General features: G+C 43.8%; 1 protein-coding gene across 1 annotated transcript in view; it reads right to left on the bottom strand.

Moving 5' to 3' along the window:
- Positions 1-21,512, bottom strand: part of nalf1b (NALCN channel auxiliary factor 1b) — an 84,338-nt gene extending 62,826 nt beyond the window's left edge. The window contains exon 1 of the mRNA XM_086123764.1: positions 20,146-21,512. Within this exon, the coding sequence (XP_085979890.1) occupies positions 20,146-20,907 (762 nt within the window). The 5' untranslated portion in view covers positions 20,908-21,512. The remainder of the gene's footprint in view (positions 1-20,145) is intronic.
- Positions 21,513-22,440: the final 928 nt, after the last annotated feature.

Genomic DNA, 22,440 nt, shown 5'->3' on the forward strand with positions numbered 1-22,440 from the left:
ACAAACATCTGCTTTTACTTTGGAAAACAGCGATCAACATTTTTGCCTATTTTCTGACATGTTACAGACCAAACCAGTAATCCAATGATAAAAAAAAAAAAAAATCGTGTTAGGGAATTTTCTGCGATGTCAGTTTTAAAAAAATATCCTGTTTTCAAATAAAGGAAATTAAAACATGGTTTATAAATGTAATGCATCAACAGATTAATCGATATTTGGACTAATTATTTGCATACGTAAATGATTATGAATAACATTTTAAACGATCATGATTTTGGAGCCGATCGCCAATCAGCAAGTTAAAAATAAGTAAATAAATAAATAAATAGCACGGATCCCCGATCCGATCAGAAGATGCTCTAATCCATGCAATCTATGAACAAATTGTTTGTTTATATATTTATTGACGTGCAGTCAAATTCCCCAATTGCAGTGCAGTCTCCCAGCACAAAAGCAGACACTTGCAGTGACTAATGTGTACCGTATTTTCCGCACTAAAAGGCGCACCTAAAAGCCTTCCATTTTGTTAAAAGCTCACAGCGCGCCTTACAATCAGATGCGCCTTGTGCATGGTCATTACGGTAATATTTCTATCCCTAAGTGGCTCCTTGCTTGAGACATGCGAACAACGCAGAGTTCAACGTTCACGAGTCAATATTATAACTTGCTGTTGGTTAAGTGAACTATGCGTGATTAAATAAGTTTTAATGACATCTGATCATTCTGTTGGCGTTTCCTTGAGCATAGCTCTATCTAGTGGATGCATTGTAGATTGCGTCTTATAATGCGGTGTTCCCAATGCATGACAAAAAAATTACAAAATAGGCCATTCATTGAAGGTGCGCCTCATAATCCAGTGCACCTTTCAGTGTGGAAAACACGGTATATATAATATTGCGAAGCACTTCCAAATGGAAAATAGTTTTTCTCCTGGACCCACCCATCTCTGACATTTTTCTCACTTTATCTTCCTCCAGCCTCTTCCGTGCTCTCATTTATCCTTCCTATACAGCGGCATATGCTACACACTCTTGACTTATTTAAATGGAAATGTGGCGCACAGTGACATGATTCATCCATGCGCTCCGCATTACTCATGACCCGCCAAACCTTTTAAATAGTGCATGCTAGTTAACGGCTGGCTCCAGCTCGAGCTGTTTAGCCCTAATTTTGCGCATTGACGGCGTGTTAACGACTAAGAGAAGGAAAATGAGCTATGCGCTGAAAAAAATCCTTCAAAAACTTAAGTCCCTCATCTCTCTATCCGTCTCTCTCTCTCACACACACACGCACACACAGATATGGTGGGATGTGGCGTTGGCGTGTTCTCAGCGACACTGGTGAGTTACACTGCCAATGACAACCTCGATGTGAGCCACACACGGCAAATAAACGACAAGAACACAATGACACACACGTAATTCACACCACACACACACACACACGCACACACACAGAAGTGAAACTTTCAGAAGCAACTCAGCGTCATACTGTACAGTTACATTCATGGGTGACAGAGATGCGCAGAGAATGGGAGAGAGAGGGAGGTAGTGTGCATCAGCGATAAGAGGCAAAAAAAAAAAGGACGTATGTTACGGGGAAAATAACCACCAGCCGTCGTCAATCCACCATCAGCATACCATGCTGGGTTATTACCATAAATGCCTTTTGTTTCGGAGCGAATAAAATAAATTGCTGAAGTACAACTTTTTTTTCTCTATTTCTTTTTTTTAACAACAGCAGTTTTATTTCAGCCACTTTCAAGATTTTGCAAAAGTTTGCAATTCAAAATAATTACGACACGTCCAATAAAGGCCAGCGATGCTCAATGGTGGTGAGCACTGCGGTGCCCCTCGATCCCACACAGCTCATAGCAGCCCATTCATCTCCATTATAGCAACTATAGGGCACGTGACTGAGAGGCCCAGGGAAGAAAACGGGACAGCTGATGGAACACCTGGGGAGGAGGAGAGGGTAGCTGGGTGAGCTCATTCATTCATTCATTTCTTTTCCGATCTGCTTATCCTCACAAGGGTTGCGGGGGGTGCTGGAGCCTATCCCAGCTGTCTTCGGGCAGTAGGCGGGGGACACCCTGAACCGGTTGCCAGCCAATCGCAGGGCACACTGAGACGAACAACCATCCACACTCACACTCATACCTCGGGACAAATTCGAGTGTTCCATTAACCTGCCATGCATGTTCTTGGAATGTGGGAGGAAACCGGAGTACCCGGAGAAAACCCACGCAGGCTCGGGGAGAACATGCAAACTCCACACAGGGAGGCCGGAGCCAGAATCGAACCCTGCACCTCTGCACTGTGAGGTTGACGCGCTAACCACTGGTCCACCGGACCACCTCTTTTGAAATTAGGGGGGGAAAAAATGCAACTCCTGAGGTGCTGAACCATGAGTATTTGTCGCTTTCTCTTCTTGTCCCGTGCACTGATTTGCTAGCGAACATCCAATCAGACGTTGAATCAACCGAACACCACCCAACCCCCCCAGTTCCGGGACAATGGCCCCCACTTTACAACGCCGCTTTCTGACGTCCCGACAGCCGACGTCGGATTGTTTTGTCAAGGCCTTTAACAAAAACCACCCCCCAAAAAAACTGGAGGAGAAATGTCGTGCTCAGTGCAGTGTATGCGTTGGCCCATCTGTGTGACAGTTAGTAGGCTATTTCTAGGCTACATGCGTGGTACCATTAAGGTTATGAGTGGGGGGGACACTTTCATTCATCCCGTAGGGACTCAATTAATAAATTGTAAATGCTACTTTGTTCAGTTATGACTACAGTACAGTTTTCATTGTAATTCTTTTGACCTACTATTTATTTGAAACTGTAACGACGTGAAAGTGACAAAATTAAGTCATAGCAACAAAGCCTCCTGTTTGATGGGCTTGGAATGGAGTCAAACTTGGATGAGGAAAAGTGCAATGGAGGTCTAAAATGTCCAACTTTCCCAGATTTCCCAAAAGACTTTTTTTCTTCAAATACACCATTGTTTCCTGTGCTATGTACAGTTGTAGCATCTGCGGTGCAATTACTCTCATAAAGGCTTGGCACTGGTGGTGTGTGGGTAAGGTCAATCCTCTGAAGGGAAGCACCTGTTTTTCTGCCGTTAATCTTCAACCCAACCCCCTTATTGCCTATTCATGTCATCCTTCCTCACACGACAACTCTCACCTCACAAAACCTCTCACTCTTGCAACGAGGAGCCTGCTATCCAATAGTTGGCACTCTTGTTTGTAAAAGGGTGCGGAAAACAGAAGGAACAATTGTGTTGGGTGACTTCCCAAAGGAAATAAAAAAACTGTTTGCACTGTAAAATCATTTGGGTCAGAAATAAGCTAATTTGGGTTAAAAATCGAGCGAAGGCCCAAAATATGACATTCCGAGAAATTTGGGTTACGCTGCCGTCCTACGACTTGAACTGCGCCCCGTTGTATGCATCTTTAATTAATGGTACAACTACTGCTGCTTTTATTCTGCATTCCTGTTAAAATGGGAATGAGAAAAAAAAAGACAATTCAAAGGAGTAAAAGTACACATGACAATTTGACTTTTTGGTACAAATTTTGGCAAGGATTATGCAAGTTAACAGACATGATTTGCTTTCGCGGGCCACATAAAATGATGTGGTGGGACAGATCTGGCTCCCGAGCCTTGAGTTTGACACCAGTGCCTGAGCTGCTGGGCGCCTGTGATGGCAATCGCTGTATCTAAAACTCGCTTGTAACATCCAGAAAAATAAGTAGGCATAGAACTCTGTTGCAAACCGTACTTGGCCTTATCTTCTGAAGTCCTCACATCAGCGATCGGAAGTTGGACGAGTGTGTATCCATGCTATGATAACTCCAGGCAGCATTTTACAGCTAACACTGGCATGGAAACAGGAGTTCAGAAATACATTTAGCAAAAAACCAATAGTTGATGAATTAATGGTCAATTTTCCACACAGTCAATCAAGGCCACCCTCAGCTCTTATACTGGATCACATTAGCTTGTGCTGGTGTACCTAATAAAGTATCCAGCGAGTGTATTCTGTTGCGCTGGCAATCTTTCCTGCAGGGTAAAATGAAGGCCAGACACAATGTGACACCCACCCGCCTGTTGGTCTTTGCTCACGTGCTTAACATGACTGTGGCGGCACGCACATGCTTTCCGTGTGTGTGGATGCGTGTGCATACAAAGAGTCGCACAGGAGAGGTGGTGTTACAGTTCCTCCTCAGTGCCTTTGAGAAAGCCTCTGGCAGATGAATAATTTAAAGCGAGTCTGAGAGGGGCTGCCAGTGCCACTGTACAGGTTGGGGGAAAAAAAAACTGCAGCGGAGGAGACAAAGCACAGCAGTGAAATTCATGTCCTAAAGGTCATAAAAATATGAAATAATTTATCATAAACCACTTGACAGAATCCTCCACTGTTCTTGCAAACATCTTCAGAAACAAAGTATTTCCATATCATGTCAAAGTATGTAAAAAAAACCCAAAAAACCTAAATAAAATCTTCCAAAAATGAGCTCGTCGCCTTTTAATAATATTTATTTTGTAACTTCAAAAGAGAGAGCACATGCCTCTTTACAAGGGCGGTGATATCAGGTGATTTATCCCAGGCATCACTCAACATTTGTAATCATGATAAGAATAATAAAAATGATAATAATGAGGATAACAATACAAAATAAGAATGTGTATAATGATAATAATAATGGAGTAAAAACGTAATAACTAATTGTACAACCATCCATTTTCTTGACCGCTTATTTTCACGAAGGTCCTGGATAAACTGGAGACGATGCCAGCTGACTGCGTGAGATTTGGGGCATAACCTGAGCTGGTTGCCATCAATTATTCATACTCGCGTACAACCGTACGGACAATTTAGAGCACAAGTGTCTATCTACAGCCCTCAGTCTACATGTGAGCTGACCATTTCAATAAGGTGTGTTGAGGGTGGGTGGGGGGAGGGGACGTGTAGGACAGGCAGGATAGTGGCCCTCCAGAACCGGAGGATGATACTTGTGATTTAGAGTCTTTACCCCGCATGCATGTTTTAAGGAATTCGGAGGAGAAAAAAACCTACCACTCATTACATCTAATACAAACTAAAATTAAGCATGAAAAAAACCTAAATATATTTAAACAAAACCAAATTTTAAAAAAAACTATCGTGAAAATTCCAAAACTATTATAACACTGATGAGAACCGACGTCCCAAAAAGTCTCATTTCCAAGTCGCTCTTTTTATTCAGTGACCCCCTCAAATTACACCACGCCACGGACATGCCGTCTGCACCAGATGTACACACACTACTGTGCATTTGTCTTCAAGAGCAAGTGGATATCCGGATGTGTGAACACGGCCTACACACAAAGAATCACTCTGGGTCGGGTCAGACAGACAAATGGCACCTCTTTGGCAGAGGTGATAAAAAGAAGCAGCGACAAAAGGAGGTCAGACGGCGTTAAAGAACACAAAAAACAGGTGACCAAAAAGCGAACAGGTTATTTGCCAAAAAGATGAAAAGCCAACTAACTAGTCTCCTTCCATCCCCTTCACACATCGACAAAAAAACATGAAGAGATGACGATAAGACCCTCATTATCTCCATTCCTCTCCTGCCTTGCTTTTGTTCCTTTTCCATGCACTCTCTGCGCCCGTCAATAACCTCCCTTCCGCTTCCCCCTCCCAGCTACGTCCACAATCAAATTACTGTCAGAATGGAGGTGGGTGTTCGGGCGTATTTAAGGGGGAGGAGGTGTGGAGTGGCGGTGTTCGCTGCAGCCAAACACTCAAAAACCCTCAACCTGGATTGTCAAACGACTCTCATTTTATATATATATTGTATATACAGTATATATATGAAAATATATACACACACACACACACACACACTTGGAGGCTATATCAGGCTTCCAAGGTGGTTGCTAGGTGCTGCCAGATTAATGATGTGAATAATCAGCCTCTTAGGCTTTGTAATGATGGCTCAGAGGAAGCCATCATTTGCATCAGATAGGGGGAAAAAGGAGCTATTTAGGGGAAAAGACCCATAGTTTAACACTAGACAAGAACTTTATGCAAGCACAGAAGGTGAGAAAAGTGTGCCCTAACTCCCCGTGAGGTAAAGTAAAATGAAAACATCACAGAACAGAAAAATAAAACACTGAGAACAGATCTTGACTCAGCGACCGTCTCAAAATATTTTTGTTCTTGACTTTGAAACCACTAAAGATGAGCTCCAAGTTGCGTGTCGGTTTGTGTATGATGAGAAGAGTTAGCGGGTTTGTTAACCGTAACCCTGACCCATTCATGGCAATTGAGACTTTGTCACTTTTGAGATGAGTCATCAATATGTTATGTCCTCGTTCCCATAGGCACATGCCAAACAAGCAAGCTTAGCCTACAATATAGACATACATTTATTTGTGGGGATAAAGAGGTCATGTTGCCTTTGAAAAAATAAATAAATAAAAAGAATTGTCGGAAGATTATTTGTTGCACCTCTTAAAGCCTCGACGGGACTCAACACGATGAACCCATCTGACGTTTGAACTCAACCGCCTCAAACATCTTAGGTCATGCATCCTTTCAAAATGAATGGGCTTGAAGCATTTACGCGTAGGCCAATAAACCCTGAAAGTTTGAAGATGATCGATTGGGAATTGCAACTGGAAGTGAGCCAAGCGTATATCTTTAGAGAACAGAGGCTTGAAGTTAAGGCTCCTCAAAATGAATCACATCCCTTCTTTTGATCGAGATGATAGGTAGATAGGTGGTAATGTCCTATGATTGACTGGCTACCAGTCCAGTGTGTTGAATTTATGGGTACCGTATTTTCTGCACCTAAAGGCGCAACTAAAAGCCTTCCATTTTCTTTAAAGCTCACAGCTTGCCTTAAAATCCGATGCGCCTTATGTATGGTTATTACGGTAATATTTCGACCCCAAAATGGCTCCTTGCTCGAGACATGCTGACAATGCAGAGTTCAAACTTAAGGCGATCGGTTACGCAGTTGAAAACGGAAATAGAGCAGCGGCAAGAGAGTTCAACGTGAACGAGTCTATGTTATAACTTGCTGTTGGTTAAGTGAACGGTGTCGCTGCTTTATCAAATGCATTTTACTGACATCTGATCGTTCTGTTGGTGTTTCCTTGAGCGTAGCTCCATCTAGTGGATGCGTTGTAGACTGCGTCTTATAATGCAGTGCGCCCAATGTATGAAAAAAAACCTACAAAATAGGCCCTTCATTGAAGGTGCGCCTCATAATCCAGTGCGCCTTTCCGTGTGGAAAATACGGTACTCAATTTTATTTTGTCAGGTAGCTACACAAAAGAAAATCATCTGGATCCAGATACATTTTAGAAATAGATACATAGCCTACTGAAAAAAAAAAAAACAACAACAACAAGAACTGAATCCAGCCGATTTTATTTCATGCAACCACTTGATGAAATAAAATGGAGTAATTTCTACAATAACTTTCAGCGTGTTTTGTCTTTTGACCAACGTCGTCTCGGATAGGCTCCAGCGCCCTGTGACTCCCGAACAGGATAAGCAGTTTCAGAAAATGGATGGATGACGTTGGACAGAAAGTCAAACAGAATAGAACAGAACAAACATTGTCTGATTTTGTTTCTGCGAACAGTCACAGTCGCTAGCCCTGATGCTTATCCGAGCACAACATGAGGTGTCATGGCTGTTCCACTGATATTCTAAATCCCTGAATTTCATGACACAGGTTGACATAGCAACGACAGAGTCACAATTTTCTTTCTTGCAAGCCAGTGCGCTTTTACCAGTTAGAAATTGCTTGTCAAGTCATGAACAAAAAATGACGAGAAGAACTTGTAACCACAATGTACTTCAAAAATAAGACAGCAGTCAGCCTAACTTCCTTATTTACCATTACTATTACTCCTACTTCTTCGTATCCTCTTAATCTGGATGCCCTGTTGCACCATGCTGCCTCACACAGGTCAGTCTGGGTACTACAACAGACATCAGTATTTGAGGGAGACTCGTGATCGCCAGTGGAGATCATCGCGTGTATTGCGCTGTTCGTCGTCTCGAGTACAACTACATCCTGTCATAGCAGGAAGTACAACACATTTAGTGAATCCTGATTGATTACGAACCAAGTAGTCAAATATGAGAGTGGCGCTCTAAAAGTTGTTTTTACTCCCGTGTCTCACACGCAACTCTGGAAAACCATTTTCAACATTACGCAATGCGATACACTCATGCGTGCGCGAACACACACACACACACACACACACACACACACACACACACACACACACACACACACACACTTTTATCCATTGACAGAAAGGTTGATTAAATGGGAGAGGATTATATATCGGGCCAGGTGGTCAAATGAATTGTTCTCGCCCACCCCACCGCCTTCCAGAAAAAAAAAATAGAGCAAAACCTAGAGAAAATTACAGTGCGTCTGGGGATGTGACACATATTGTCAGATCCTATCTGCACACATCACTGGGTATTCTCTAATCTTTAGCATTTGTTCTTGTCTCCACCACTTCAGAAGCCCCCCCGCCCCCCGCTCCCCTTGCCTCTAGGCCTTGTCGGTTACATGCTACACGGTGTTGAGTACATGTGCTAAATCGTGCAGCGGCTAGATAGGGTCTCCGCTATTCCTGCCAGGTACTGCTGTCATCATTAATTGCACTATAATCAGTAATCAGCCATTACATTAGCTACTGAGAACCACAAAAAAATATGAGATGTAGCCAAGATACATATGCCGACTCCCGTTTTGCTGACGATTGATAAAAAAACTCAAAGCAAAGATGGCTGGTATCGATTTCAGACAGGTGCCAAGGCCACTGACGGATGATGTACTGGCAAAATGTTGTAAAACTGTGAATCAAAACATTCACAAAAGGTTCTTTTGATGAACGTAGGATACAACAAACAGATTTTTTTAAAATGTAATTAGTGTTGAGTTGTTATCTGGTGAGTGTCTTTTTTTCTTATCTCAAACCAGATAATTGTAAGACCGTGTAAAGAGATTTGTCTCTACATACATTGCACAAGATAATTGCGGAAAATGTGCAAAGACTGAGAATATCATAGTTCTTAAATGCCGAGATATAACGCTAAACTCTTTTTCGCCATTTCATTTGGAAAATGTTTGGTAGTCATTAATTGTCCGTCATTAATTATACACTTGCATGACATCTATAGACTTGAATTTGATTTTCCCCAAAATGTTTTGGTGCCTTCCTGGACATATTTGGGCGTGGTTGAGGTCTGCGCGTCACTCTTTAATCATGCAACGATCGAGTTGAGCTCCTTCTGAGAATTAGTCCAGTACGGCTGTGATCATGCGACGCTAACCGCTGAGACAGCTAGCCTGGAGCTCAGCTTGAACGTTCATGTTCCGTCTGTAACAGGACATGCTGTGAGCGGATGATGATGATGACTCAGTGATCTGAGAATGTCACCAGAGCGTCTGGAAGCTCTGGGAACTGTGACTGGTTTTGTATGCGTGCGAGTGTGAGTATGCAAGTGTGTGTGTGTGTGCGCGCGCGGCGGTGATGCTGAGCATGACTGGCTGCTCTCACAGCTTCATAGCAACGTTGTCAAGTGAAATCTTTCTTTCAGTTCCTTCAGGCTGTCTCTCTTGTATTATACCTTCGATCAATCGCCAGAAAAAAAAAAGGGGGCATTATTGTACCTTTAGGGGTACATTAACTTGTCACTGGGGTGGTACTGCTTTTTTGCAACCCTTGACTTTTGATTTTTATATCCTGGTAGCAGACTTGTAACGTTTTTGGACAAGGAAAAGGTACACACGGTTACCTTGGAGACCGATAAAGAGCCCTAAGGGTGCATTAGTGTCAATTGTAACCTTGGAGGAGGGAAATTGACTCCAACTCAACCCTTAGTTATGCCTGAATGGTGTGTAAATGAAGTCAGGTGAGCCGGACAATACCAAAGAAAACAAAGCAGCAATCAAGAAATAATCCCTCAGTAAGATTTCATGGACAGAGGAGAAAAACTTCAATATTGTCTGTGGCTTTCAAAATCAAGCAAACAACAGATTTGTTAGAAGATGGACACATTGAAAGTTGTGCCAGTTGGCACAATGAATATGTATTAACTTGACCTCAACTACCGGACATTGTTCATTCGGGTAAAACAAACACTGCCAAGAAGCTTCAGCCATTTGTTGTTTGCTTAAGCGTTGCCTGAATATGAGCAAAGGGAGCTCAAAACAGGAAGTGCTTGTCGAGTCTGATATATAGCTGAAAAGCTTGTTTGATTTAATTATGCTCTGTCGAGTGAACCGGTGCAACAGCACACAGGAAGTCAAGGATGTTGGCAGAAAACGGCTACATTAAGTATCATTCATCGGCAGAAGTGGCAAAAGTAATCACTTTTTGCTGAAATTAAACTGAGCAAAAACATGATCGCGACACTTGAGCTGAATTTAAAGATCTCAGATTTTTTTTCCACTCGACACAAAAGGCACTTTCTCTCAAACTATCACTCACAAATGTAAATCTGTATCAGTGAGCTTCTACTTTACCTGGACCGTCTATCTACCTCACAGGTGTGACAAAGATGCTGCTTAGGCAGCTGGATTTCTGCAGGAGGTGTATCTGGGACCGCCCACAAAAAAACCAAAAAAAAAGGCCACTCCACTGAGCCACATGCTGCTTCACCAAATCAAAAGACAAAGCCATGATTACCTGATCACATGACGCAGGCTGTTATTACTTTTCACAGGATGAGGACAAGAACCGTCAGTAATAATAGCATTAGCAGCATTCCAGCCTTAGTGCTGAGTTGCTTTCGTGAGGTTCCAACTGAATGGAATTCTATTTTAAAATCAATGAGTCAGTACTCCTAAGAGAAAAATAATGCGTTTCCAAAACGCATGCCCAAAAGCTGAACAAACCCAGTCTCAAACGCTGCCCGTAATGCGTAGCGGATACAGTACATCTGTTCAATCACACCGCGCAGGTTGTTGCTGCTCAAAAGGGTGTGAAGATGCAGATGTTCTCATATGTAAATACAAACTTTTCAGCATATCTGCATGCGCCGAGTCAAGTCTTGAACAGCAGCCGTTTCCATTGCGATGAGACCCCCCCCCCACCCCTGCTTCACTCCCCTTCAATCACCCTTCTCGCTTCTCATCTTGTCCAAGAAAAATCAAAGCTAACACATCACCCACTCGTCAAATCATTCAACTAAGCATAACAGCGAGACTGTGTAAGGAAGAACAACTCATTTCCGCTTGTCACAGAGAGAAAACAGTGATCGTTTTATTATATTATGAAAGTTATACTTGATGGATTATACACAAATAGGTCTCTGGAGCCTATGTTTCTATTTATTGTCTCTCACAGAAGAGAGTATATAGTTATGGAAACTGCGTCCGTGCTCACTGAGTGAGCAGTCTAAAAATGAACCAAGAATTTGATCTACACCTTTAATTTTATCTCACAGATTAACTTCAGTTTTGAGGCGCGGTTAGAAAATGGATGGAAAAGAACACGAAAGATTTTTTTGTTCTAAACCTCCTAATTAATGAGATGTACCTGTATGCTGGCAAATTTCCGGCTATCGAGATGCCTCTTACTTTCTTAGTCCCACAAATCGTTTACTAAATGTTCTCTTTTATACTTGGCTAAGCATACATTAAAACTTTCCAGAATGTATGAACTTCAAAGGTTAGTAAAAAAATATACTGTATATATAAATATTTTTTTAATCAAAATTAACCGAGCCCGGGAGTTGATTGGTTAGCACGTCGACTTCACAGAGCAGAGATTCAATTCGAGCTCCGGCCTCCCTGTGTGGAGTTTGCATGTTCTCCCCGTGCCTGCGTGGGTTTTCTCCGGGTCCTCCGGTTTCCTCTCACATTCCAAAAACATGCATGGCAGGCTGATTGAACACTCAAAAGTTGTCCCTAGGTGTGCGTGATTTTAAATCAAAATTAACCTATTGACACTGAAGGATGTGGATAAGCGTCCTTGTAAATATTTTTGGGGAAAGAATTTGTATATATGTGCATGCCCATTCGTAAAATCAATCAATCAATGAACAATAGCATCAACAGAAAGATAGATACTACTGTAAAGCAGACAGGGCTTCACGCCCAATTGTCAAAAAAACAAAAGCTGGACTCCTGGCAATATGTGGGGGGCTGGTTCTAAAGTCTCTCTTGTACGTGAAACGGGGCAGCCCCCGCACAATGGCTAATTTCAGTGAGACAAGTAGGGCTCCGTAGGGCATGACGTTTTATCAAGACACCTTGGAACTGCTCTAAATGGTGAATACAAATGCATAATGTCCTCCAAACAACTGTAGCGGCAACTTTATACTCGAGAAGAAATATGCACATGAGTAATGCGGTGAGGAGAGCTGAGGTTTAAGTTGGACACTTTCATCGTGATGCAGTGCATAGAGGAGGAAAGGGGCACAGAGAGGTGTTTCCATGGGAGTGCTGCTGTGCTCTTTTCAAACGCACACACACAAACACACAACCTTATCAACTGCTTGGGAGGGAGGAAGCAAACACTGGTAGCTCATTTGAAAGAGGACTTTCCCAACATCTATTTGAACTGGGCCCAGAGGCAACCTAATTGAATCTGAGGGAGAACTCGTAGACAGCAAGTTTTGCAGTTGGGATTTCTTTAATTCATAGGGAATAAGAACCGTATCATCCTCAAGCTCGAATATGCAGTAAAAACACAGCCTGCGTATCATATTTGGCAATCGAAGTTCACTCTTATGCTGCATTTTTGGCAGAGCCTAATCGCCTGTTGGAGCCAATACAGGCAAATGCCAAGGACGCCGTAGCCTCCAGGAGGCTGAAACTAATTATAATTCAAACTAAGGGATTTAAATGTAAAGCAATCCCCTATTAACTCATTCAATACCAGCCAATTCTGAACCAACTCTGAAAAGACGTTTAAAAACGTCTTTGGGAGTGAATGAGTTAATATGACTACAAATAATATTACCAAATAACCTGCTTGTTCTTTGTTCGGCGAGTGGTATGAATTTGACACAGCCGCCGAGAACTTACTAAACATGTCAAATGACGTTTTTTTTAACCTCACTTTGTGGTTACTAAAATGTGACGTTTGAATTTCAGATTTTTTGGGGGGGGCGGCATTTACTTTTCTGTTAAGCATGTCAATTAGGTGACATCTCATCTTTTCGATTAAAGACAATGGTAAAGATGATGATATTCGATTTCTCTACTAAGCGCATGCCAGTGGATGGGGGACACCAGAGAAAATCTCTCCCGGGCATCCCACGGGGGGCGTGCAGCTCTGATGTTGGGTAGCGAACAGTCAGAACGACATATTATCATCTTAAATCAGTACAGATGTATCCATCCATCCGTCTGACGAATCGTGCGTGCAGCAATCCCATCAATCCATTCATTCCTGCATCCCCGCATCCATTCATTCAAAATCATTAATCCCTTACTGTCGTTTGGCAAGCAGCTAAAGTGCACGGGATGAAAGAGAATCTTACACGGTGATGATTGATTTCCATTGGCAGCACCATGGACCAAACAAACTGGACTTTTTTTTGGGGGGGGGGGGGGGTAATATATGACAAACATGTGCTCCAACATGCAGGGCTTTCAATTTGAAATGTGATGGAAATGAATGTCCAGTATAGCAACCAGATTAATGAGGGGCGTTAATTCGGATCACTCCAATGTCATTTGTTACATCGATGGTAATGTTATTAAAAAGCTAGCGGTTGAACATTCGGATAAAAATTAGCGGCCCTTGTAGCCAGGGACAGGACAGTACGTTTTACTGAACAAATTGTGATGATCAACAGACTTCTCAGTGGCTCGCGTAACACTGTCCTGTAAACAACAGAAGTTCCTGGAAGTTTGTCAAGCAATTTGCAACATTGTTCTGCAGTCAATCAAGTAAAATGCTTTTTATGACTATTATTCTCATTATAGTCCCTCAAAGGGGAAATGCAAATGTCAGTTGTAAAATAAATAAATATATCAGACACTTACTACCAATAAACTATCTGCAGCTGAGTCAATACACACGAGTGAGAAAACACTGTACATGACTTCACGACATCTCTGTCGCATTTTGTCGAAGTAGAATTTATTCCCATGACTATAATTTAAAGGGGCCGTCAACTCAAAAGCTTTCTTTACAATATTATGTTCTTTGCGGCCCCACAAGTCGAAACATATCATCCTCATTAATATAGCCGTTGGTAGATATGAATTAAGCAGCAAATTCTACTAGTTTTTATCCATCTCAGGGGGTGGCCGTTTTGCCACTCGCTGTCAACTGAAAATGACGTCATGGTGGCTCGGGGCTCAGGTAATAGCCTGTTTTCCGAGTTTGGTAATGGATGCCCAATTCCGATCCGACAAACGTAATACTAATCAGGATACTGTGTTCCATATCGCTGCATAGAACCTATTATTGTAAAGATCTTTGGGGGGGGGGGGGGGGGTTGATGACTCAATCAAATGGTATTCCTTGTAGCCAGGTAAATAAAATCCTCTTCCTGCTGTTTGAGGAGAGCGACAGCCCCATCAAATAAACACCCGCCATCGTCGGCAGTTGATAAAATAAAAGCCCTTACACTCTATTTCAGGAAATATTCCAAAGACCTCCTCTCAAACGAATGACTCTTAAATAGTCATCAGGTACTCTCTGCAATTGAGTCAATAAAGGCCCCAGGCTAGTATCTGAGGAAATGATTTCATAGTCTTCTCTCACATTGATGCCTCCATTTAATCAACACCTGTTATCATTTGTAATTGAGAAAATAAAAGTCCCTAAATCCTATTTGAATATTTTTTTTTTACGGTCTCCTCTCAAATGAATGTCTCCTTCAAAAAAAAAAAAAAAAAAGTCTGGAACACTCTCTAGAAGATGAAATAGTGTGTGAATAGTGTGTACCGGTACTCAATGCATTGTGCAATTATTCATATGTTATATATAGTATTAATAATTAACTCCATTTTACACTTGTATGACAGCCAACGTGTTATAATGATACTTCAAACATTGACTGTAGACTATAAGTAAAGGTTTTATGATGACGGCTTGAAACAAGAAAAAAAGAAATTACATTCAATGGCAGCAAAATATTTTGAAACGTTAAGGTGCCGCTGACTGACAATTGACCGGTATTATTTCACCGGAGCCGCAGCGTAATTTGCAGACGTGTCAGGCGGCCGTCACGTCATGTTGAGAAAAAGCAAGTGGAGGTTTGAGGCGGGGGGGGGGGGGGGGGGGGGTGAAATGACTGCCTGAACAGTGCAAAGAGTCCGAGGAGTAATTGAAGACGGGAAAAGGACCATAACTTAGATCAGTAGCTTTCACTCTAACATTCACACATTTCCACAGACGGAGAGAGGGTGGGGAGGGGGGGGGGGGGGGGTGAGGCCAAGACCACTGACGGGAAGTGAGTACAAGAAAAGTAAGTGTAGGAGAAAGCTACGCTGTACAACAACCGCATGGACATGTGATGCCCGTCCCTCATCTCTCTTGGCACAGATGGGAGGAATACAAAGAGGCAGAGGATGCGAAAGTAACCAAGAGACAATGATGAATAGAAGGAGGAAGAGGATCGACATGCTGCGGAGCGGCCCTGGAGACGCAGCCACAAGAGAAGCAGAGAATTATGGGAGTGCAAATTAAATTACACCGGAAAGGGACGCTCAGGTCTGAACCTGCAGAAAAGACAGGGCATGGGGGTGGGTGGGTGGGGGGGTATCTTTGTTTGTGTGTTATGGATCAGAAGGTGTCAAGAGCACAAAAAGGTTTCGGATGGTGAAAACCAGAAAGCAAATAAGAGAATTCAGAGTATCGGGGAGTCACGCTCACATGTAAAATGGCTGTCGTACCTCAAACTAAGCATTCACACACAGGCGACATTATTCACTACACCTGCACCGATTTATCCATGCATGTGTTACCCGAAGCGCTTATTCTGACGAAGGTCACGGATCTGCTTGAGCCTATCCAAGCTGTCTTCAGGCAGTAGGTGGGGTACATACTGAAACCTGATTGGTTAAAGAAACAATCTCATTGCCAATATACCGTAGTTGAAGTTACAACCGCCAGTACGACCTAAAGACCCGGAACATATCATGGTACGTAAACACACAGAGAAATCTGATTGGAACCCCCCCCCCCCCCCCCAAAAAAAACGAAAGAAATTCTCTCTCTCTCTATACAGTATATATATATATATATATATATATATATATATAGTGTGTGTGTTGTAGAGTTTCATTTTGAACAAGGGCAAAGCCATTGCCTGTAGATGAATGACAGTCCAGTTTTGAGAAAACATCATTTCAAAACTGCAGTAAACAGCGCATGTAACGGCGTCCTATTACAGGCCGTAGCAACAATGATTTTCATCAGATGAACTACTTGCTCTTCCATTTGTCCTCATGAGCGTGGAAGGTGTACTGGAGCCTAGCCCAGCTCACGTTGGGCACGATTCGGGAACAACCTAGACAGGTTGCCAGCCAAACGGCAGGCACATGACATGGAAAAACAATACATATAGTCTGGAAAAAAACAACGATGCTCACATTCACACCAATGGGCAATTTAGATTCGATGAACTTAACACGCATACACAGTGCCGCCTTTCTTCACATCAATTCCAGGTAAAAATAAAAGATTACATATGCCAAGTAAAAGTAAGCCACCGTTGGCTCGAGAACTAAGCGTTATATAAGCCCCCCCAAAACATTTGCTTTAACACCAATAAGCAGCATTTGCTATGGCCATAAAAACTGTAAATGGAAGTGTGCATATTTAATGTTAAATGATCTGCATAAAACCTAGCAACGTACAGTGTGTATTCCCCATATGATCACAAGAGGAAAATCTTGTATAATCTCAATAATGAAATCCTGCATCACCAAATCTCAAAGGATGTTTATTAAACCCGTGAATGTAGATGCTACATTAAATTCATCCTCATCACGCAAAACAAACGCAACACATATGGCCCTATTTTCGTTCCCAAAGCACGTCTCACCTAAAGTGCAGTCTCACTCTGCACATTTTTGTTTTCGGTTTGGCATTTTGGTAGATAGGCACTGTGAGAAACGGGCGTGTGCGACATTGTGGGAGTGAACTTTGATTCGCGGCCGATCAAAGCGGCTCCCCCTTCCTTTAAATTCAGTGCAGGTGAGGCACACGGTCCACATTGAAGAAGCAAACCGGAAATCAACATGCACCAAGTACGTTTAGAAGGAACAACAAGAAGATCTCCACTTGCAGGTGATGTAAACTTGGAGACCACCTTTAAACTCCAATCATGCGTCTGTGCGTGGATCCCCGCTCCCCCCCCCCTCCACACACACAGCCATGGTATGGGGGTGCTTTTAAAAATACATTTGAGGCAATAATAATAATAATAATAATTCAATCATTCATTTTCCAATCCGCTTATCCTCACCAGGGTCACACAGAGAACCATCCACGCTCACACTCACACCCAGGGACAATATGGAGTGTTCAATCAGCCTGCCATGCATGTTTTTGGAATGTGGGAGGAAAGTGGAGTACCCGGAGAGAACCCACGCAGGCCCGGGGAGAACATGCAAAATCCACACAGGGAGGCTGGAGCTGGGATCGAACCCACAACCTCTGCACTGTGAGGTCGACGCGCTAACCACTGGACCAACGGGCCGCCTAATAATAATAATAATAATAATAATAATTTCAATTCATGGATTTTACAATTAATTGAGTGTTGAATGCACACTGGTATCATATTTTTGAATGAAATACTATGACAACAACCACACATAGCACAGCGCAGAATCTGCCTGCGCTTGCATCAAATGCCCCAAAATTGTGTTTCACAACCTGCATCAGAATTTAGACCTGGTTTCACCTGGTCTATAGTCTAGTCTACTTTCTGTCACCAAATTGTCCGGTGACACGGGGGAAAGTCATCGAAAAAGCCCTTTGCCCACCAGAATGCCCAGTGAGGCTACCAAATTCCCAAACACGGTAAATTCGACTCGCCCTGGCACGAAAATTAACAGAATTTTAACGCTGAGTACGCGTACCCCTATCACCGAAAACAGGCCCCTTAGTCTTTGTTTTGCATTCCTTCAATATGCATACGGTAAGGCCGTCTCCCAAATCGACACCTCTTTTGGATAAATGCATCACACTCTTTTAGAATTTGGGTGAATAAAAACGTATGGCCACTTTTGGAGCAAATAATACAGTATACTGTCATTGTCTCCGCTCCGGTGCTCTTTGCCATTGAGTAGAATAAAACTATTTGAGGAAATAAAGCACAGGTCTTCTCTCAAATTTGGATAAATCCAAGCCTCCTGACACTAATTCAGGAAATAATTGAAAAGGTCGTCTCTCAAATTGACGCTTCTGTCAAATAAACATTTTGGTATTTTCTGTCGTTGGGTAAATGAATGCCTGCCACCATTTGTGACAATAAAAGAAAGGCCTCCCCTCAATGAATGCCGCAAGTAAAGAAACACTTCCTCTGCAATGGGGTAAATAAAAGCCTCCGGCAACTATTCGAGCAAATACAGCAAAGGCCATCTTTCCTATGAATGCCTCCTTTAGATAAACCTGATACTCTCTGCAATTGAGTAGATAAAAGCCCCTTTGGAACCATTTGAGGAATATAGTACAGGCCTCATCTACAATGAGCAACTCATCAAATAATATCTAATGTGCTCTCCGTGTTTAAAAAAACAAAAAAAAAGACCCTGGTGATTAATTGAGGAAATACTGTCAATGCCTCCACTTACTTGGATACTTTATTCAAATAAACGCCTGGTACTCTCTGCAGTTGAGTAAATACAAGCCCCTGGCAACTATTTCAGGAAATACAGCGTCAGCCTCCTCTCTAATGTATGCCTCCTTCAAATAAACATGCCATACAATCTGCAGTTCAGTAAATCAAAGCCCCCAGCTCGTGTATGCGGAAATATAATGAAAGTTTTCACTCAAATTGACACCTCAGTCAAATAAACACCTCATGCTTGCTCCAGTTGAGTAAACATAAGCCCCGAGCAACTACTTGAGGAAATGCAGTATAAATGGTCACTTCCTTTAAATAAATGTCTGTTATCATCTACGGGTTTAGATAAATCAAAGCTCCTGCACATTATTTAAGGAAATATAGTCAAGACGGCCTCTCAGAACGATATCTCCATCAAATACCACGGTACTCGCTGCAGTAGAATAAATACATGCCCTCAACCGCTATTTGAGGAATCATGCTTCACATAGAACACCGTTGAGCTTTCAAAGTCATCATGAGGTTGCAAGCTCCCGCAAAGTGCGACCAAGAGGCTTGAACTGTTTGACCAAAACGCGACCAGCATCAAGACAACTATTGCAGATGAGGATGAATAGCTATAATTATCATATCAAGTGGCGTAATGTCTTTATTCTCTCACTGGCAGAGTGCTTCTTGAAAGGAGCACCCGTTTGTCATGCAGTCCCGGGGTGCCGCGATTTCTCAAAGGTCACTCGGACACCGAGGCCGATTAGCAATTCAGATTGGGCTAAAGGGGCTAAAAGGCAGTCGTGGCACTGCCTGAGACTAATTGCGTTAGCAAAGGCTAGCGGTTGCTGATTAGATGACATGAGGAGGAAGCAGCAAAAGGCAACGTTATAGGAAAGAGACGTGTGTGTGTGTGTGCACGTAGCACAAGAGATGTCGCTCAAGCTATGTGTAACACAAAGAGTAACACTGCAGCGCCGAGTTAAGTGTGTCCCCGTATGATTTTCTTCTGTTGAGCAAACAGTTAAAAAAAAAAAAAAGGGCCTCTCGTGGGGCCTAGTTTGCAGCACCATGGACAGCGGGAAGGCCACAAATGGAGTGAGTGGGCTCCCAAAGGGTTGTGTGCAAGACGGGAGACAATGCAAAGAGTGGCTGAGATCCGCTGCAGACTATTAGGACAATGCACAAAATAACGTCACAAAGTGTTCTAACTGTGCAGCTGAAGCACACTGCAAGCTTCATTTCTTGAAAGACCAAAAATGCAAATATCCTGACATAACCATCGGTTGCTATGGCGACCGCGAACCCACCCACTCAACTCCACGCGTGTGAGTGTGCGTGCGTGCGTGTGTGCGTGCCCTACCTTGCATTCCTCCATGCACGTCCGAACCGAGTACGCGTCCGTCTCGTATTTGCGCACCAAGAGCTCGAAGTCTCGGTAGTTGTCCTCCGCTTGCCGGTCAAGGAGCTGGTAAGCCCGGACGCACTCGCCGCATCCCGGCGCGTCCGCCCCCATGGCCATATCCAGGGCGCAATTCATGTCGCGTGGACTCGTAAACCCGTAAAACAAATCCAAAAGTGAGTAGGAATTACAAAAAGAAAGGTACAAATCGCTCAAGTTCACGTGCGCCAACTGCGTCCCATCTCCCCCCGCCAGGCCCAGGCACACGGTGTCCGCGTCCGTGAAAGTGAAGCAGTCTTTGGACACGCTGTCCGGGTGACAGGTGTCCATCCGCCACAGAGGTTCGGTAGAATTCCCTAGAAAAATAGCATTTTGCTCTCTGGCGTGGTAGTGGTGGTGATGGGGGTCAGGCGGTGGTGAAGATGGTGACGATGGTGGCGCCGGCGGGAGCCAGTGGAGGGAGTGAGGCTGCTCGCCCGTCTCTCTAATCCCGAGCCTCCCCGGGCCCGAGCGCCGCTTGTCCCTGGTGCGGGTGAGCGTGGCCTCGGCGCAGAACCACAGGTGATCCGAGAGCAGGACGGTGATGAAGAGCAGTGAGGCCAGCGACAGTCGCCATCTCTGGGCCCGCTCCGACTCGGTGGATGGCTTCTCGGTCCCTCGGGGTGCGAACCAGTATTTTACGCCTTCGTCATGCTGTCGACGCATCCAAGCACCCCTGGTCATATTTTAGGAGAGTGGTGCCCTGGCCGACTCCACCGCGGGGGCTGCTCTGTCTCAATACTCATTGACTTAGGCGGACTCGGCTCAGTTCTCCGCAGGGTGCCGTTGCCTCAAGCCGGTGCAGGGCGCTGCTCGATTGGCGCCCGCAGCAATCGGTTCTATTCCGGTCCAATAAACCCACCCGCGCGGATTAAGCTTGCCGCAACCTCCGTGGCTCCCCGCGGGGGGACGGCGTCCTCTTTGACCGCATGCCGCGTCCGTCCCTACCTTCCGTCCCTCCGTCTTTCCTTTATTTCTTTCTTTCTTTCTTTCTTCCCCGGGTGTGCTCCCTTCGTTTCCCTCTTCGCCTTTGATGATGTTTCTGCTTCTACTGCTGCTGCTGCTGCTGGGGCGTCTGCCGCAGATAGTGCACTCTCTCACTGAAGTGAAGCGGCCGGCCCGCACTGGCCAGTCTCGTCGCTGCCTGGAAGCCGAGCGTGAAGGCTTGAATCCCGTCTCCGGCTGGCCGTTGTCATCTTGGAGCGCGCCTAAGTTGCCGCCATGTTCGCCTGGAATCACTTTTTCGGAGAACACAGGCTGTTTGCGTCATCTCCATCGCTGCGAGAGCTCCATCGTTGCGCAGTGGCCGAGCAGCTTATTGCCTATATGCACACGCGAGGGGGAGAGGGAGAGAGGGGGAGTGAAGGAGGGGGCGCGGTGATTGGGGGGGGGGGCGGGTACACAGGTACGCATTTAAAAGGACGTTTTCACAAATATTTGCCTTGCCCGTTTGTTTTGATGCCGGGGGAGTCAAGGGTCCATGCATTCAATGAAGGCTTGGTGATTGGGCACAAGGTTTAACACTCTGCATCATTCCGTTAATTGCATGGGATAAACTGAGTCGATTTTTCTCTCCAACCGCATGAATGGCCTTGTGCATTTTTTTCAAAATAGTTGTACCTGCAGTATTTGCAGACGATCATCGAATAGTTAACCCTTTAAGCATAATCGATGAGAATCTGATTCAAAGGTGGAGGGAAGTTGCATGCGAACCAGGAAACAAAATGCCATACTTTTTGAAAGGTACCGATGCTTTGCAGTCTGAAGTGGAAGTGCATGGTCCTTGTAGCAGATGCAAAAACAACAAGTGGCTTTTGCCGTCCAGTAACAATTTATTGTCTACAATATGTACATTGTCTACAATAGAGTTATATAAAATAGCAAACTGGAGGGTACCATTTTTATGGTCAAAGTTTACCTGAAGGTACAAAAACTGTATGTGCTATATTCCAGACATCTTTGTCCCCCCCACCACCCCCGCCAGAAATCATCTATGCTCTTAACCTGGAGAGAACCGATTAGGGAAGGTCATTTTCTATTCTATAAGATACATAAACGCATGCTTTGATGAGCATATTATGACACTCACTTTGGAATGAATTAGAACAGAGATTCTGAGCTGCACTTCTAAGCTCAACCAACTAAAAAAAAACTCGATCAAACAACACTTACATAAAGTAACAGAAAAAAGGGAGGTTGTTGACTCCTTATTTTCAC

This window comes from Hippocampus guttulatus, chromosome 11, assembly GCF_054856545.1.
Source record: "Hippocampus guttulatus isolate MCC_2025c chromosome 11, RoL_Hgut_1.0, whole genome shotgun sequence".
NCBI classification, from domain to species: domain Eukaryota; kingdom Metazoa; phylum Chordata; class Actinopteri; order Syngnathiformes; family Syngnathidae; genus Hippocampus; species Hippocampus guttulatus.